Here is a 20,449-nt window from a genome sequence, read left to right on the forward strand (position 1 = left end):
AGCAACAATGAGCAAGGAAAGGTGGAGCCTACAATGATCCATTGTTGGCTGTGTGGTAGGTGATAACGAGTTAAATTTAACTTAACAGTGGAACTTAACAGAACAACTAGTGTGGGGGAAGGACGAAGAGAGAGGGGATGCAAGGGTTACTTGGAGTTAGAGAAATAAATGTTCATACCGCTGGGTTGTAAGCTGCCCAAGCAAAATACTGGATGAGGTGCTGTTTCTCCACTTTGTGTTTGGCCTCACTCTGGCAGTGGAGGAGGCCCAGGACAGAAAGGTCAATAAGGGAATGGCAAGGGGAGTTAAAGTGTTTGGCAACCGGGAGATCGGGTAGGCCAAGGCGGACTGAGCGAAGGTGTTCAGCAAAACGATCGCCCAGTCTGCGCTTGGTTAAAAGGTTAAAAGGCTTGCTCACCGTTCTCTCTGCCCCTCCCACCACTAACCATCTCCCCTTCCCCCCACCCCCACGCTCCCCCAGCCCCACCCTCTCCCCAGCCCCATCCCTCTCCCCAGCCCCATCCCTCTCCCCAGCCCCATCCCTCTCCCCCAGCCCCATCCCTCTCCCCCAGCCCCATCCTCCCCCAGCCCCTCTCCCCCAGCCCCACCCCCCCCAGCCCCATCCCTCTCCCCCCCAGCCCCCCCAGCCCTCTCCATCCCTCTCCCCCCCCCCCACCCTCTCCCCCAGCCCCACCCTCTCCCCAGCCCCATCCCTCTCCCCCAGCCCCATCCCTCTCCCCCAGCCCCATCCCTCTCCACCCCTTCATCCCATGTGCACGGTAGCTGATGTACAAGGTTAAGTTCCAGATCACTTCACAATAAACAGGAAATTTCGCAGCTTAATTGTCAGGGCTGCCCTTTATCTGAACCGTGTTGCCTTGCTTGGCAGAGCTTGCAGCTCCTAGTTTGGCTGGGTGATAAATATACAAGGCTGACATGGCACGGGGAAGAAAGAACGTGAAAATTGCACTAATTGGCCAATAGAATCCTCAAATATGCCCCTGGGAAACTTTGAACGGTTTAATAAATTAAAACGATACAGCACTGTATTTCAAGTAGATCATTAAGAACCACTATTTTTGAAGTCACCTATGTCACTCCCATGGCGATATTCTCTCAAAGCCTCTATTGGGTGATTGAAAGATCCAGCGTGGAAGCAGGCCATTCGGCCCACCGAGTCCATGCCCACCCTCGATCGCTCATTCACACGAGTATTTCCCTTGGGCAGCAACAACCCAGCGGTACGAATATTGATTTCTCTAACTTCAAGCAACCCTAGCATCCCCTCTCTCCCCATCCCTCCCCCACCCTAGTCGTCCTGTTGAGTTTCAGTGTCGTCCTGGTCAGTTTCATTGTTACACTCGTTAGTTTCACTCGTTATCACCTTCTCCACAGCCAACAATGGACCATTGTGGGCTCCACCTCTCCTTGATCATCGTGGCTGGCTTTGATTTGTCCTTTTGCATACCTTTCATTAATTTGTTATTTGCCCCTCTTCATATTTCTAGTTCCCCTCTCCCCTGACTCAGTCTGGAGAAGGGTCTCAACCTGAAATGTCACCTATTCATTTTCTCCAGAGAAGCTACCTGACCTGCTGAGTTAATCCAGCATTTTATGGACCCCCCCCCCTTCATCCTTCTAAACTCCAGCGAGTACAGGCCCAGTGCCATCAAACGCTCATCATACGTTAACCCAATCATCCCCAGGATCATTCTCATAAACCTTGTGGTTGGTACAGAATCCATGAGCCGAATGGCCTGTTTCCATGCTGTATCTCTCAATGACATGGAGTCTAAGTCCTTGGTGTGGCATGGACTCACACATCGGTCAGATTGTATTCACCAGAAGATAGTACTGAATTAGGCGGGGTTTTATGGATAACTTGGTAATTTCATGATCACCATGAATGTTTTTCATAGCAAAAGGATTTGAGTATAAGAGCAGGGAGGTTCTACTGCAGTTGTACAGGGTCTTGGTGAGACCACACCTGGAGTATTGCGTACAGTTTTGGTCTCCTAATCTGAGGAAAGACATTCTTGCCAGAGAGGGAATACAGAGAAGGTTCACCAGACTGATTCCTGGGATGGCAGGACTTTCATATGATGAAAGACTGGATAGACTCGGCTTGTACTCGCTAGAATTTAGAAGATTGAGGGGGGATCTTATAGAAACTTACAAAATTCTTAAGGGGTTGGACAGGCTAGATGCAGGAAGATTATTCCAGATGTTGGGGAAGTCCAGAACTAGGGGTCACAGTTTAAGGATAAGAGGGAAGTCTTTTAGGACCGAGATGAGAAAATCATTTTTTATACAGAGAGTGGTGAATCTGTGGAATTCTCTGCCACAGAAGGTAGTTGAGGCCAGTTCATTGGCTATATTTAAGAGGGAGTTAGATGTGGCCCTTGTGGCTAAAGGGATCAGGAGGTATGGAGAGAAGGCAGGGATGGGATACTGAGTTGGAAGATCAGCCATGATCATATTGAATGGCGGTGCAAGCTCAAAGGGCCAAATGGCCCACTCCTGCACTTATTTTCTATGTTTCTATGTTTTTATCAGATTTTTTGGGGTGAGATTGTCAAAGGTTACGGGAAGAAGGCAGGAGAATAGGGTTGAGCGGGAAAAATAGATATGGCACGATTGAACGGCAGTTCATACTCGATTCTGCTTCTATAAGATAAGAACTTAACTGTCTCAGGGATGTGTCTCGGGACCTATTTTCCTCAGTCAGCAGGTCATTAACTAGGGCACATGCAAGATTTAATGCATTTTATATCAGAATGAGGGGAAGCTAAATACAGATCCGGTATGTTCTGCTTCTGAACATGAGACGCATCACCGGTTCCTCGCTCCCCTCCATTGAGTCTGTCCAAAGCAAGCGCTGTCTGCGGAGGGCGCTCAGCATCGCCAAGGACTGCTCTCACCCCAACCATGGACTGTTTACCCTCCTACCATCCGGGAGGCGCTACAGGTCTCTCCGTTGCCGAACCAGCAGGAACAGCTTCTTTCCGGCGGCTGTCACTCTACTCAACAACGTACCTCGGTGACTGCCAATCACCACCCCCCCCGGACACTTATTATTTTTTTATTCAAATCGTTTGCTATGTCGCTCTTCAAGGGAGATGCTAAATGCATTTCGTTGTTTCTGTACTGTACACTGACAATGACAATTAAAATTGAATCTGAATCTGAGATTAATATTGGGGTGGGAGATTGCAACCTTCACGTGGTCTGCCCCGTTTCGACGAATGCAATCAACCCGGCGTACGCAATCAAATTAAATCAAATAGAACAAATTGTCCTACAACTTTAGGCTGTGCATGCCATATGCAAGAAGAAGAAGATTAATATTTTGGAAATATTTAAGAATAACTTTTCTAATTTTCTAAAATTGCAGAGGAAATGAAGGCTTCTTATTTGTGCTTTTGCATCTCTGTAAGAGTGACATAAATAAGTGATTTTACTGTGCTCCATCTTCCCCACAATTTGGATTCCCGTGAATTTTGCTGTCACCATACACTGCACTCTGGTTGTTATTCTCTTCACACTACCTGCGGTACTTGAGTATGGTTTGATTACACTTATGTAAAGCATGATCTGTAGAAACAAGGAACTGCAGATGCTGTTTTTTTTTGTTTTTTTTAAAGACACAATGTGCTGGAGTAACTCAGCAGGACAGGCAACATCCCTGAAGAACATGGATAGGTGATTATTCTTCAGACTGGAGTTACAGATCTTTCAGACTGACGAAGGGTCCCGAACAGAAACGTCACCTGTCAATGTTCTCCAGAGATGCTGCCTGTCCCACTGAGTTGCTCCAGCACGTTGTGCCTGTTTTTATAGTATAATTTGACTGGATAGCACCCAAACAAAGTGTTTCACATTATCTCGGTACACGTGACAATAATAAACCAACAACTATATTCAAGTGGGAGTTGAATAGTCTTCTAAGGGCTAGGTGGATCAAGGGATATGGGGAAAATATCCATAGTGCATGGCGTGATTGTACTATGTATGGCATGGTATGATTTGACTGGATTTTGATAATAGCGGGCAGAGTATCAACACAGTATTCCGACACCACTGTCTCTTTACGAACAGGCTGCTAGTAACATTGCGGGAAGCCATTGAAATTGACAAGGGATTGCCTCAATCAACACAGTTACAAGGATACTCTACTAAACAATGTAACCGCCTTTAGTATTTTTAGCTTGCAGTAACTAAAATACGTACTAAATAAAACTTGTAAAAAACAACTGAAACTTGAAAATGCCGCCAAAAACAGGCGACTCTGTATACGGTCTCAGTGTACTACTGCTATACACTTGTACTGAATCTGAGATGCTTATCTAAGATGTAACTACATGCTTATGCGTGGTGACACTTGTACTGAACTGTATGTCACTGGACCTCAGTACAGGTGACAAATGAAGTACCACTGAACCATGGAGATCACACTTACTGGTTTCGAGGTAGCATTGTAGCTGGAGAGTGGCGTGAAAGGCTTAGCCGGGGTGGCTGCTGGTGGCACTGGGACGGTGAAGCGTTGGCCCGAGTCGGGTGGAGATGAGTAGGAGCGAGTGCGAGCATCCAGGCGCTCCGGTTCCTGCTTGTACGATTCCAGGGGGAAGGCTGGCTTGGTCGACTGTACCGGCGTGGAGGGAGTTGAGAGTCCCGAGGCTGCGTGGGGGAGAAAGAGATGAGCGTTAGGAGACCGAGGGCAAGTCATGGCTCGATCTGCCTCACAAGCAGCAGGTTGCAATAGGTGTTGTTGGAATAACTTACACAAGACGTGAGAGACAGTCAACTATCCGTGACGGCAGCAGTAGAATTGCTGCCATACTTCAAATGAAAAATACAGAGAGCTTGCTGTACACAAATGGACTGCCATGTTTCTAAACGTACAATAATGACTGCATTTCTAAACAGCAGCAATGGGACTCCCTGACAGGGCTGGCACATGTCGCAGCGGTAGAGTTGCTGCCTTACCGCAAATGAAAAATACAGAGAGTAAGAGCTACGTTTAAATAAAATGCTGAACACATTCAACAAATCAACTGGGGCGGCGGTACAATGGCGTAGTGATAGAGTTGTTGCCTTGCAGGTCTTGCAGTGCCTGAGACCAGGGTTCAGTCCTGACTACGTGTGCTGTCTGTATGGAATTTGTACGTTCTCCCTGTGACCTGTGTGGGTTTTCCCCGGTTGCTCCGGTTTCCTCCCACACTCCAAATACATACAGATTTGTAGGTTAATTTGGCTTTGGTGTAAAGTGTAAATTGTCCCTAGTCTGTAAGGCAGTGTTAGTGTATGTGTGATTGCTGGTCAGTGCAGGCTTGGTGGGCCGAATGGCCTGTTTCCATGCTGTATCTCTAAACTAAACAAAAATAAAGCTTTATTAACAAGCATTGAGCAATAACTTGCCAGACAAACACTGTCATTCAAGAAACTGCTCCACAGGTGCATAGCATGCAGCAACCTTTCTATACCGAGACATCGCGTGGAAACAGGCCCAACTTGCCCACATCAACCAAAATGCCCCATCTACAATAGAATAGAATAATAGAATAGTTTCTTTATTGTCATTGTAACATGGGCCATGTACAACGAAATTTAAAATGTCAGCCAGTCAGTGCAGCATTCAAACATTTCTAAAGCTAACGAAACATCCACGGTAAAATAATAAAGATAAGCAAATAAATAAATATCACAGACAAAGCACGCATACACACCCAACCCTCCATCCTTCTGTCGATTTCACCGTTACCACAGTCCCTTAGTCTGTATCGCCCCTGCATTCCTTGGCGGCTACATTTAGTGCTTTTATAGCAGTGGGGTAAAAACTGTTTTTTAGTCTATTTGTCCTTGTCCTTGTGGATCACTGTATGGTCTGGAGGCGTTTGGCACCGTAGCAGTTCAAACAGGGAGTGTCCGGGGGGTGGGAGATGTCCTTTATTATTTCTGGGTTTTTTTGGTGCACAGCGGGAACTGTGTAGGTCCTCCAAGGTAAGGAGAGGGCAGCCGACAATCCTCTGGGCATTGTCAATGGCCCTCTGGAGCGCTTTCCTCTGAGCCGCTGTGCAGCTGGTGTACCACACGCATACACAGTATGTTAGTATGCTCTCAATGGAGCACCGATAAAAGGACAGCAGCAGCCTCTGAGTGTGTTTCACCCAATTCTTCCTGAGCACCCTCAGGAAGTGCAGTCTCTGCTGGACCTTTTTCAGCAGCGCAGTGGTGTTCACGCTCCACGTCAGGTCCTCCTCAATGTGGATTCCCAGGAAGCGGAAATCCGCCACCCTCTCTACACAGTCCCCTCTGATGGTCAGTGGTACCATGTCCGTTTTGTTTTTCCTGAAGTCTATTATTACCTCCTTCGTCTTTGAGGTGTTGAGGAGCAGGTTATTTTCTTCGCACCACACTGTCAGCTGCTCCACCTCCTCCCGGTAGGCGTACTCGTCCCCCCCCGGAGATGAGTCCCACCACTGTAGTGTCATCCGCAAATTTGACAATGGTGTTGCTGTGGTGGGCGGGGGTGCAGTCATGTGCTACACTAGTCCCACCTGCCTGCGTTTGGCCCATATCCCTCTAAACCTATCCTATCCATGTACCTGTTCAAATGATTTTTAAATGTTGTGACAGTACCTGCCTCAACTACTTCCTCTGGCAGCTCATTCCATACATCCACCTCTCATCGTGTAATATAGTTGCCCCTCAGGTTCCTATTCAATCTTTTCCCCCTCATCTTAAACCCATATCCCCAGGTTCTTGATTCCGCCACTCTGGGCAAAATACTGTGCATTCACCCAATCTCATGGCCTTGTACACCTCTATACCGCTTTTTGGATTTGGCAGATGTGGAGTGGGTCTTGCACAGTTGTTTACGCAGTTCACCGTTGCGATTCAGTATTCCGGTTCCCCTAGTAACACAGCCTTCTCACTAAAAAAAAAAGATATGCAGGTGTTCAAGTTGTGGACTTTGTGGGTCAGTGCGACCAGCCATATTGAGCCTTGTGCCAATGGGAAACTATGCTGCGTTAAAGTACAGTTCCCACAGTATGAAGTGCTGCCCATTTTTAGGACAAGATGGAAGAATTGCAGCAAACCAGAGGACTGGGAGAAATTTAGAACTCAACAGAGCAAGACAGAGGGGTTAATTAAGAGGGTGAAAAAAGAGCATGAAAGGGAGCTTGCGGATAAAATAAAAAAACTGACTCTAAAACCTGCTTTAGAGATGTAAAATGGAAAAGATTAGCAAAGACATAGAAACATAGAAAATAGGTGCAGGAGTAGGCCATTCAATATGATCATGGCTGATCATCCAACTCAGTATCCTGTACCTGCCTTCTCTCCATACCCCCTGATCCCTTTAGCCACAAGGGCCACATCTAACTCCCTCTTAAATATAGCCAATGAACTGGCCTCAACTACCTTCTGCGGGAGAGAATTCCAGAGATTCACCACTCTCTGTGTGAAAAAAGTTTTCCTCATCTTGGTCCTAAAAGATTTCCCCCTTATCCTTAAACTGTGACCCCTTGTTCTGGACTTCCCCAACATCGGGAACAATCCTCCTGCATCTAGCCTGTCCAACTTCTTAAGAATTTTGTAAGTTTCTATAAGATCCCCCCTCAATCTTCTAAATTCTAGCGAGTATAAACCAAGTCTATCCAGCCTTTCTTCATATGAAAGTCCTGACATCCCAGGAATCAGTCTGGTGAGCTTTCTCTGTACTCTCTCTATGGCAAGAATGTCTTTCCTCAGATTAAGAGACCAAACCTGTACGCAATACTCCAGGTGTGGTCTCACCAAGACCCTGTACAACTGCAGTAGAACCTCCCTGATGCTATGAAGGAGATGTTTGGAAAAGACAAATGTAGGTCCCTTACAATTCGAGACAGGTGAATTTATAATGGGAAACAAGGAAATGGCAGAACAGTTAAACGGGTACTTTGGTTCTGTCTTCACTAAGGAAGACACAAACAATCTCCCAGAAATACTAGGGGATCGAGGATCTAGTGGGAGGGAGAAACTGAAGGGAATCCGCATTAGTCAGGAAATGGTGTTAGGTAAACTGTTGGGACTGAAGGCAGATAAATTCCCAGGGCCTGATGGCCTGCATCCCAGAGTACACAAGGAGTTGGCCCTAGAAATCGTGGTTGCATTGGTGATTATTTTCCAATGTTCTCTCGACTGAATCAGTTCCTGTGGACTGTAGGGTAACCACTTTTTTTAAATGGAGGGGGAGAGAAAACGGGGAATTATAGACCAGTGAGCCTTACATCGGTAGTGGGGAAGATGCTTGAGTCGATTGTTAAGGATGTAATAGCAGGATAGCATGGATTTATGAAGGGGAAATCTTGCTTGACTAATCTTCTGGAATTTTTTAAGGATGTAACAAGTAGAATGGATAAGGGAGAGCCAGTGGATGTGGTGTATCTGGACTTTCAAAAAACCCTTGACAAGGTTCCACTCAGGAGATTAGTGTACAAAATTAGAGCTCATGGTATTGGGGGTGGGGTATTGATCGAGAACTGGTTGGCAGACAGGAAGCAAAGAGTAGGAATTAACGGGTCCTTTTCAGAATGGCCGGCAGTGACTAGTGGGGTGCCGCAAGGCTCGGTGCTGGGACCCCAGTTATTTACAATATATATTAACGATTTTGACGAGATAATTAAACGTGACATCTCCAAGTTTGAGGATGACACAAAGCTGGGTGGCAGTGTGAGTTGCGAGGAGGATGCTATGAGGCTGTAGGGTAACTCGGATAGGTTGGATGAGTGGGCAGATGCATGGCAGATGCAGTATAATGTGCATAAATGTGAGGTTATCCACTGTTGGCAAGAACAGGAAGGAAGATTATTATCTGAACAATATCAGATTAGAAAAAGGTGAGGTGCAACGAGACCTGGGTGTGCTTGTAGATCAGTAAGCATGCAGGTACAGCAGGCAGTAAAGAAAGCCGATGGCATGTTGGCCTTCATTGCGAGAGGATTTGAGTTTAGAAGCAGTTGTACAGGGCCCTGATGAGACCGCACCTGTAGTATTGTGTGTAATTTTGGTTTCCTAATTTGAAGGACATTATTGCTATTGAGGGGGTTCACCAGGTTAATTCCCAGGATGACGGGGCTGACATATGATGAAAGAATGGGTCGACTGGGCTTGTATTCACTGGAATTTAGAAGGATGAGAGGGTATCTTATAGAAACATATAAAATCCTTAAGAGATTGGACAGGCTAGATGCAGGAAAAAGGTTCCCGATGTTGGGGGAGTCCAGAACCAGGGGTCACAGTTTAAGAATAAGAGGTAGGCCATGTAGGACTGAGATGAGGAAAAGAAAATTCACCCAGAGAGTTGTGAATCTGTGGAATTCTCTGTCACAGAAGGTAGTGGAGGCCAATTCACTGGATGTTTTCAAAAGAGAGTTAGATTAAGCTCTTAAGGCTAAAGGAATCTAAGGATACGGGGGAAAAGCAGGAACGGGGTACTGATTTTAGATGATCAGCCCTGATCATATTGAATGGTGGTGCTGGCTTGAAGGGCCGAATGGCCTACACCTGCACCAATTTTCTATGTTTCTATGAATGGCTGATGAAGAACTGTATTCAAGAAAGAACAGAGGAAGTTCTCAAAGGAATGAAAAAGCTAATTGGGACATTAATTAACAGCACTGAATGAACCGAGGCTTGCAAGAGTTGGCACGAAGGCTGTGAAAAGAATAACGCACAATGGACAGAAAATAATAGTTTGTGGTACATTGCACTTAAGGTTATTGTCCACATTATAGTAGAAAAAACTATTTATCAAACAGATGAAGCAACGTTAAGCAATTAAATGTCAGTTTTAAGGCTTGATTTTTAACAAACTTTAGACTTTTAGTTTAGTTTAGTTTAAGAGATACAGTTCTGAAACAGGCCCTTTGGCCGTTCACTTCACGCTGACCAGCGATCCCTGTACATTACCACTATCCTACACACTAGGGAGAATTTGCAATCTTTACCGACGCTAATTAACCTACAAACCTGTACGTCTTAGGAGTGTGGGAAGAAACCGGAGCACCCGGAGAAACCCCATGGGGTCACAGGGACAATGTACAAACTCCGTACAGACAGCATCCATAGTCAGGATTGAACCCAGGTCTCTGGCATTTCGGGTCTGGACCCTTCTTCATGCTGATTGTAGTAGGGAGAGCGGGGGGGGGGACTGGTGCTGCCTGACCCACTGAGTTATTTCCAGCATTTTGAGTCTATCTTTGGTATAAACCAACAATCTGTCGTTTTGTTAATTACATTGTACCTATCTACACTGATCCCACTTGCCCGCATTGTCCAAAGCCTTCTATGCCCTGGCTATTCTGAATATTTACATATTCTGTTGTGCTGCTGCAAGGAAGAATATCAGTGTTCTGTTTGGGACGTAGGGCAATACAACTACTTTGACTCTCCTGACCTGACTCTTGAAATGATTCAATGATTCAAATGATTCCACCACTTTCACTTACAGTGCATTTCAGATATTCACCACTCTCTGTGTAGAAAAACTTTCTACTCTGATCTCACAACCTCACCTAAAACCTACGCTATTTGTTTTGGACTTCCCCCACCATTGTGATTTTGAATTCATTTAAATAAATTAATATGGGAGACTTTTATTTGCTGGTAATTTATACTGAGGCTTGAGTCACTATTCCAACTATTGTCGTGATTCATGACACGTTTCTTACGCTTATGTTTTTGTTAAGCACCTTGATACATCTTCCCAGCATTAAATGGGGGTGTATAAAGGCAAATTATTATTGTTCAATTTCAAATGAAGAGTACACAGTGAATTGCACTAATGACAGGGGTATAATTCCATCCAAGTAAAACAATAGGCCAGAGAGGACACAGAGTTGTGCAGTTAGTCAGCGTGTCAGGTAGCATCTCAGGAGAACGTGGATAGGTGACGTTTCTATTTTGGACCCTGTCTCAGACGTCAGATGGAGGAAGGGTCCCGACCACCCATCCATATTCTCCGGAGATGCTGCCTAACCCGCTGAGTTACTCCAGCAATTTGTGCCCGTTTTTGTAAACCAGCATCTATAGATCCTCGTTTCTACCAGAGACCATCTGCGGAGCGAGATAACCAGAGATCGTGTCAGGACTCTTCTTCACACCGGGTCAGGTCTCGTCTTCAGCTGGTAAGAGTTGCTGCCTGAGAGCGCCAGAGGGTTCAATCCTGACGATGGGTGCTATAGTTTGTACGTTCTCCCTGTGACCGCGTGGGATTTTGTTTTCTTCCCACATTCCAAAGACGTGCATGTTTGTAGGTTAATTGCCTTCTGTAAATTGCCCCTAGAGTGTAGAATCCGAAAGTGGGATAACGAAGAACTAGGGGGGTCGCTGGTCGGTGTGGACTCAGTGGGCCGAAGGGCCTGTTTCCATGCTGCATCTCTAAACTACAGACAACTTGGTAAACTGAATGGCCCCAATCATGCAATACTACTGCAAACTCTCAAGACCCAGATGCCACTGACACTGCCTTATCTGTAATCATTAAATATTTACAACGGTGGATGTTCCAGCAGTAAATCATTGGCTATAGTACTTTAGTTTTGTTTAGAGATACAGCGTGGAAATAGGCCCTTCGGCCCACCGAGTCCTTGTTGACCAGCGACCACCCACACACTAGTTCTATGCTATCCCAGTTTCGCATCCTACACACTAAAGGGCAATTTACTGAAGCCAATTAACCTACAAACCTGCATGTCGTTCGAATGTGGGAGGAAACTAGAGCACCCGGAGAAAACTCACGCGGCCATGGGGACAACGTCCAAACTCTGTACAGACAGCATCAGTAATCAGGATCAAACCCGGGTCCCTGGCGGTGTAAAGCAGCAACTCTACCGCTGTGTCACTGTGCCACCCTCAACTCACATTTCTAACACAAAAGTGAAATACTTTATGAATCAATGATCTGAAAACTCTGATTACACTACAGGAGTGCACAATATTACGGAACTTTTCATTCGATCTGACAGCTGAAAGAGCTGACCAAGAAATTGGTGGACACCTATCCACACAAGGAGGCGGTACAGGAGATGAGCACAACCTTGGTGAAAAGGATAGGTTGAAAGCAGTGTTCCAAAGGGAGAAAAGGAGGGAAGAAGTGTGCAGATTTAGGAAAGGAATTCCAGAATTTACAACAAATTGGCCTCCGTAGTGTGTAGGGAGTGGATGTGAAAGTGGGATAACATGGATTTAATATGAACGGGTATTCGATGGTCGGCGTGGACCTGATGAGCTGAAGGGCCTGTTTCGTGCAGCATCTTTCAATCAAACAAAAAAACTTGCTGTCAATTAGTCACCAATGTCATGTCACTCAACAGGGCATTTGCAATTACAGGTGCACAACCTTTTATCCGGAGTTTCGGAAACCGAAATACTCAGAAAACCGGCCATTTTTTCCAGGATGTCGTCTGCACACCAAAGCTCGCGCTTGGTGCCAAACTTGACCCGAAACGACCCACGGTCAACCCAGGTCTGTACTACTGTAGCGGCTGCCTCCTCCCCGGAGACCGGGGAGACACTTAAACATCTGTAAATCATTGCTTAAATGTTAGTCAGTTAGTTTGGAGGGCTTTTGTGTAAAGTGGGGGGGGGGGGTGAAGGGGGAAACTTTAATTCTTAGTCCCCTACCTGGTATGGAGAGACGGGGAGCGGTCAATGCCTCGCCGTGCAGTAAGCTCCGCAGCGCTGTGGCCGCCAACTCCCAGCTGGGGCTGCGGGCGTCCGGCCGCGGGCGGCGCCGGTTGTAGCTCTGACCCCGGCAACTCTACCCCTGGCTGCGCGGCGCTCCAAATCCAGCGACGCTCCGCGAACAGCTCCGCGATGTTGTGTGTCGGTGGCCACAGCGCTCCGGAGCTTACCGCACGGCGACCCGGTAAGGCATTGCCCGCTCCCCGCTGGTATCCCAGCGCTGCGACGCCGCCGACGCCCAACATCGTGGAGCTGGGGCTGCAGGCGTCCGGCCGTGGGCGGCGCTGGATTTGGAGCGCCGCGCAGCCAGGGGTAGAGTTGCCGGGGTCGGAGCTCCAACCGCGGCCGGACGCCCGCAGCCCCCAGCTCTGCGATGTCGGGAGTCGGCGGCCACAGCGCTCCGGAGGTTACTGCACGGCGACCCGGTGAGGCATTGCCCGCTCCCCGCCTCTCCGACCAGGTAGGGGACTAAGAATTAAAGTTTACCCCCTTCACCCCCCACCCACCACATAAAATCCCTCCAAACTAACTGACTAACATTTATGCAATGATTTACAATGATTCCCCAGTCTCCGGGGAGGAGGCAGCCACTCCAGACTTTTCAAGCCGCCCGCGCTACCTACCTAATCTACGCTAAAAATCTTCCATTCGGAATTCCGAAAAATTCCTAAATCGGACAAGTGTCTGGTCCCAAGGCTTTCGGATAAAAGGTTGTGCACCTGTACTAATGGTCTATATATAAATGAACCAGAACAAAATGCAACCGTGGCAACTCTTGTGTATTGCCCAGGTGAGGTCTGCTGTATGATTGTACCGATTTTTATGCAGAACAAGGCGTTTCATTGTACCTAGATACACTTGACAATAAAGCATCATTGAATTGAATTGAATAAAATAAACATTTTGAGTGAATCCCAGTAAGTCACCAATTGCTGACAGTTTGTATTTAACATCTTAGTTTAGTTTAGAGAGACAGCGTGCAAAGTCTCTTCTGTTTTCCCCACCGAGTCCACGTCGACCACCAGTCACCCGTCCACGCTAGTTCTAGCAGCTGCACCGCCCTTTATAAGAGCAGTTTACAATTCTATCAGGAAACTTGAGCAAAAATGAATTTGCCACGAGTCACAAAGAGAAAGAAACTGTATTGTGCCAACAATGATCAGAACAACAAAAGTAAAATATTTTCCTTACTAGTAGATCTTCTGACAAACATCCTCAGCACTGCTGGACTATGGGTGCACTTTAGAAGCAGGAGAGATCTTGATTTTACAATGCAGTGGAGCTGCTTTGGTTATACAAATAAGCCAATTGTGTGGTCATATGAGCACAGTTGTTTAAGTGGCTGTAGATTAAATATTGTCTTGTCAAACATTTGCAACCTTTACTGTTAGCTCATTATTCTGGCTGCAATACAACAAAGGTCGTTCAGGATGTATTAGGAACTCACTTCCCCACTGTTGAAAACGAAATAAAAATGTCAGATGTGAAGCTATTGCCAGGTGAAGTAATTGGAAACTGGACTAAAAGCAAAGCTTGAATTTGTTCAGTGTGTTTCACGGGGAAATGCATCTGTATGGAGTTAGTCGCTGAGCCAACACAATATTCACGAGCTGGGTCAATAAGGAGATGGATGTTGCTGAAACAAATCACTCTCAAGTTGCTGCCACTGTTGGTGTGGCCACCAAGAGTTGCCCTGTAACGTGATACGGTGCTGCCAATTTAAATTCTTTAGTTTTGGAGATACAGCATAGAAACAGGCCCTTCGGCCCACTGTGTCCATGCCGACCATCAAACACCTCATGCTACGTCATCCACTCCCTACACACTACGGACAATTTGCAGAGGCCAATAAACCTACAAATTCGCACGTCTTTGGGACGTGGGAGGAAATCGGAGCACCAAGAGGAAAGCCACGCCGTCACAGGAAGAACGTGCAAACTCCACACAGACAGCACCCGAGGTCAGGATCGAACCTGGGTCTCTGGTGATGAGAGGAAGCAGCTCTACCAGCTGTGCCACTCTGCTGCTGTGTTGAAAGTGGTTCCAGGTTGCTTCTTGTAGGGAGCTCCTGTACATTCACAGTCTCCGGGTCAACAAGCACGGAGACAGGCCCTTTGGCCCACTGAGTCCGCACTAACCATCAAGCACCCATTTATACTAGCCCTTTACCACATTTCCCTTCATCTTACCGGATTCCACTGCTCACCTACACACTTGTTACTCCAGCACTCTGTGTTTTTTGTAAACCAGCATCTGCAGTTCCTTGCTTCTACTACATAAAGTAATGATTTCAGACTTTTTAAAAAACATTATATAAATCTTCTCTCTCTATTAACTGTGTTGATCAAACAAACAAAAAAACCAGCTTGGATCAATACGTTGTAAGATTTTATGTATTATGAGTTCCATAAATAAATCAAAATATTGGAAATGATCCAGAAATAAAGTGTGAAAGCATTTTTAAATAAGTGAAGCAACATTATATCCCATTTTCACACGGTCATTCCACTTAAACAATGTTCAGGTTATTTATACCTACTTAAGTAGAGCTGGGTTTAGATCAAAGCAGAGTATTATTTAAAGGAGAACCTACAGTAAATAAAAGTGGGGCCATGTACATGATCATACAGAGGGAGGTCATATTATACCAATATTAGCATCAGCCAAGCCTAATGCCTCCATGTGCCTCTTGATCTTTTCCAGCTTTCTATCCCATACTACAATCAGTCTGAAGAAGGGTCCCGACCCGAAATGTCGCCTCTCCAGATGCTGCCTGATCCGTTGAGTTAGTCCAACATTTTGCGATTTGCTCAAGATTCCAGCATCTGCCGTTCCCAGTCTCTAATTTTTTTGCTTGTCTGCTTCCAGCCCCCCTCCCGTCTCACTCCCCCCACTCTCACTCCCTCCCGTCTCACCCCCTCCCGTCTCACTCCCCCCACGTCCTCCCTCACGTCTCACTCCCTCCCGTCTCACTCCCTCCCGTCTCACCCCCCTCCCGTCTCACTCCCTCCCGTCTCACCCCCCTCCCGTCTCACTCCCTCCCGTCCCGTCTCACCCCCTCCCGTCTCCTTAAAAAAAAGGAGGTTTGAGGGAACTCCCGTCTCACTCCCTCCCGTCTCACTCCCCCCGTCTCACCCCCTCCCGTCTCACTCCCCCCCCCACGTCTCACTCCCCCCACCGTCTCACCCCTCCCGTCTCACTCCCTCCCGTCTCACTCCCCCACGTCTCACCCCCCTCCCGTCTCACCCCCTCCCGTCTCACCCCCTCCCGTCTCATCCCCCCCATCTCAACCCCCCCCCCCGTACCTCTTTACACCCTCTCAGACCAGACACAGGGTCTCATGGAAAATAGGTGCAGGAGGAGGCCATTTGGCCCTTCGAGCCTGCACTCTCGATCTGAATCATCAAGAATTCCTTTCCTTCAACACAGGCTGCTCAACACCCTGAGTTCCTCCAGCAGTTTGTTTTTTTATCTAAAGACTGGTACTCAGACTCACTCTTTGTTCCAGATCCATTCAAACTTTAATTTCTCATCCACCATGGCTGGATTTGAACTCATGTCTCCGCACCTGTGGTCCAAATGGCTCAGCAACAGCCCAGTAACAACCTCCAGGCTGCCAACTCGTACCTGTAAGCCTCAATTGTCCTCTGCTCTGCCCCTCTAACCTTGCAATGAAACAAGTGTGAGAGTGGGGCAAGAGCTGGGATGTGAGATCCACTTACAGGGTTCGTAGATGAGACGGAAACCATGTCAACATTCAGGTCGAGAAGGACAAGGGGAATGAAGGAATTAAGTTCAGGTTTATTACTGTCAGACCATAGGATCATACTAGAGGAGTCAGAAGGTTATGGGGAGAAGGCAGAAGAATGGGGTTAGGAGGGGGAGATAGATCAGCCATGATTGAATGGCGGAATGGACTAGATGGGCCGAATGGCCTAACTACTCCTATCACTTTAGTTTCATTTAGTTTAGTTTAGAGATACAGCGCGTAAACAGGCCTTCGGCCCACCGGGTCTGCGTCGACCAGCGACCCCCGCACATTAACACTATCCACACACCCACTTGGGACAAATTTTACTTTATACCAAGCCGATTAACCTACACACGTGTACATCTTTGGAGTGTGGGAGGAAACCGAAGATCTCGGAGAAAACCCACGTAGGTCAAGGGGAGAACGTACAAACTCTGTACAGACAGCACCCGTAGATTGAACCCACGTCTCTGGTGCTGCATTCGCTGTAAGGGAGCAACTCTACCGCTGCGCCACCATGACCGCCCTTATGACTTATGAAACGCTGATGATATTAACTTACTATTATGAGCAGAATGAGGCCATTCAGCCCATCATGTTTCCTTTGCCATTCATTCATGGCTGATCTATTTTTCCCTCTCAGCCCCGTTCTCCTGCCTTCTCCCAGAAACCTGTGACACCCTCAGTAACCACTTTATCATGTGTCTGTACAGTGAGGCCGGCTCGACTGTAATCATGTATAGTCTTTCCGCTGATTGTTTAGCAAGTGTTTCACTACACCTCGGTACACGTGACAATAAACTAGACTCAATCAAATTAATCAAGAACCTGTCAATGTCTGCTTTACAAATACCCGTTGACTTGGCCTCCACAGCCGTCTGTGACAATGAGTTCCACCAATTCACTGCCCTGGAACAGTGAAAAGCTTTGCTTTGCGTGCGATCCAAACAGATCAGATATATCAATACATGAATGCAATCAAATCAATCTCAACAATAGTCGGTCGAGCAAAGGGAACGGATGATACAGAGTGCAGAATATAGTTCCAGCAACGTGGCGCATTGTCGAGGATGCATTAAGATTTCATGTTTGCAGCTCTCTTATTGAAAATAAAATGCATAGTGTACGATGGTTGTGGTCCAGGAAAGGTAATGATTCGCAAGTCAGCACAGCAACAAGGCTAATTAACATCCACAGTGGAGAAACTTCAACCAACCTCAACTTCCCCAGGGAAAAGCTTTTTTCCCCCCCACTCACCGAGCTCCCAGGAAGAGCACTCAGCCTTAACAAACGAGATTTATGGAGAGGAGGCAGCTTGAACTGCTTTGCAAATTTATTGCTCCCTCTGCAGTGAGAGGAATGGAAATGAAGCTCGACTTCAAACAAATAAATCGAACCGAACTCCCGCAGAGCCTTTTACAGCTCTGACTGTAGGTCAGTGTTCGGCAATCATTATGGTTGCTTTGTGGAGCTACAATTTCCCCACACAAAAAATGCTCCATCAAAGCAGGTTCATCCTAGTTGGATTTGATTCTAAAATATTATAAAACTCCAGACAATGAGTGATGGACTCAGCCCAGTCCATCGCGGGCACCAACCTGCCCAGCATCAAAAGCTGTCAATGTTTCAAGAAAGTGGCATCTACCATCAAGGATCCGCACCATCTGGGCCGTGTCCTTTTCCTACTGTCACCATCGGTTAGGAGGTACAATAAAACCTAAAGTGTCACACCAGCGGGTTCAGGGCCAGCTATTTTCATCGGGTACTTGATCCGACCTACACAATCCAAGGTCCATGTGGGCCATCGGGTCTTGTCCTGAAATGTCACCTAATTCCTTATCTCCAGAGATGCTGCCTGACCCGCTGATGTACTCTAGCATTTTATGCCTCAAGCAGTTTGTGTCTATACCAACCTAATCCTATCTTGGCAATGGGAACACTACAGCACCTCCTCCAACCTCATCTACTGTATCCGTTGTTCAAGATGTGGACTCTTATACATCGGCGAGAGCAAGCGCAGACTGGGCGAACGTTTCGCGGAACACCTTCGCTCGGCCCGCGTGAACCAACCTGATCTCCCGGTTGTCGGCCGGTCACTTTTATTCCCCTTCCCATTCCTACACAGACCTTTCTGTCCTTGGTCTCCTCCATTGTCAGAGTGAGGCTAAACTCATATTTCGCTTGGGCAGCTTGCAGCCCAGTGGTATGAATATTGATTTCTCTCAGTTCAGGTAGCCCCGGCATTCCCGCTTTCTCTATCCCTCCTCCACCCAAGTCGCACTAGTTTCTCGTTTTCACCCTACAAACAGCTACCAATGGTCTATTTCCTTTATCATCATTACTTTTTTGCATATCTTTCATTCATTGGTCTATATCTCTCCACATCATCGTCTATATCTTACCTTTCCCTTATCCCTAAGCAGTCTGAAGAAGGGTCTCGACCTGAAACATCACCCATTCCTTCTCCCTAGAGATACTGCCTGTCCCGCTGAGTTACTCCAGCTGGAACTCTCTGCCGCAGAGGGTAGTCGAGGCCAGTTCATTGGCTATATTTAAGAGGGAGTTAGATGTGGCCCTTGTGGCTAAGGGGATCAGGGGGTATGGAGAGAAGGCAGGTACGGGATACTGAGTTGGATGATCAGCCATGATCATATTGAATGGCGGTGCAGGCTCGAAGGGCAGAATGGCCTACTCCTGCACCTAATTTCTATGTTTCTATGTTTTTTGTGTCTATCTACGTACCACCACTTGCACTGCCATGCACTCGTTTCCTAATGTGTTTTGCACAAATGTCTTGTTTTTTCTTTGTACAATTGAGTTTAGTTTAGACATACAGCGTGGAAACAGGCCCTTTGACCCACTGAGTCCATGCCGACCAATGTTCACCCGTACACGGGTTCTATCGTGCATACTAGGAACAGTTTACAGAAACCAATTAACTTACAAACCGGCAAAAGTTTATTGGAGCAACTGAAGGACCCGTAGAAACCCATGCGGTCACAGGGAGAACATGCATACTCGGTACAGACAGTGCTGTAGTCATGATCGAACCTGGGTCTCTGGTGCTGTAAAGCAGCAACACTACCACTGCGCCACTGTGTAGCCCGAATCTTTTTCTTTTCACTGTCTGATAGAATTTACGAGCAATTTATATATAAATTATGCTTTTTGCACAGTCTGTGTCTCCGTGCCTGTGATGCTGCTGGAAATAGTTTTTTTAATTGTACCTGTACATTCCTACATTCCCTTTGTAACCTCCATCCCTCCACCTTCTCTGCAAATTAAAGCATGCTTTTAAAACATACCAGGGTTAATGTTTGATGAGCGTTTGAAGGCTTTGAACCTATACTTGCTGGAGTTTAGAAGAATAAAGAGGGATCACATTGAAACCTACCAAATAATAAAAGGCTGAGCGAGGGTGGATGTGGAGAGGATGCCTCCGATAGTGAGAGAGTCTAGGACCAGAGGGCACAGCCTCAGAATAAAGGACATCCGTTTAGAATGGAGATGAGGAGGAATCTCTTCAGCTAAAGGGTGGAGAATCTGTGGAATTCTCTGGCACAGGCGGTGGTGGAGGATAAGCCATTGGGTATTTTTAAAGCAGAATTTGAGAGGTTCTTGATTAGTAAGAGCGTAAAAAGGTTTCTGGAAGAAGGCAGGAGAATATGGCTGAGCGGGAAAAATAGATCAGCCATGGTCGAATGGCAGAACAGACTCGATGGGCCAAATGGCCTAATTCTGCTCCTATGTTTTATGGATTTATGTGCCATTCTCTCTAAAAGTGCTCAGTTTGCCCACAGGTGCTTTATCTCCTGAATATATCCAGCAATTTCTAATTTTATTTCAGTTTCCAGCAGTGATAGTGTTTATGCTTTTATCAGTGTTGGAGTCGACCCCCCCTCCCCCCCTCCTCATGTTACCCATGCCTGTTTGAAGTTAATGAATGAACGGCATGCTGTAAAACTTTGA

The 20,449-nt window shown here is 46.7% G+C and overlaps 1 protein-coding gene across 5 annotated transcripts in view; it reads right to left on the reverse strand.

Moving 5' to 3' along the window:
* Positions 1-20,449, reverse strand: part of LOC129714375 (5'-AMP-activated protein kinase subunit gamma-2) — a 376,688-nt gene that overhangs the window by 85,696 nt on the left and 270,543 nt on the right. For all 5 annotated transcript variants that reach the window (XM_055663955.1, XM_055663941.1, XM_055663949.1 and 2 more), the window contains one exon: positions 4,460-4,677. In XM_055663955.1, coding sequence (XP_055519930.1) covers positions 4,460-4,677 — 218 coding nt within the window. The remainder of the gene's footprint in view (positions 1-4,459; positions 4,678-20,449) is intronic.

This window comes from Leucoraja erinacea, chromosome 2, assembly GCF_028641065.1.
Source record: "Leucoraja erinacea ecotype New England chromosome 2, Leri_hhj_1, whole genome shotgun sequence".
NCBI classification, from domain to species: Eukaryota; Metazoa; Chordata; class Chondrichthyes; order Rajiformes; family Rajidae; genus Leucoraja; species Leucoraja erinaceus.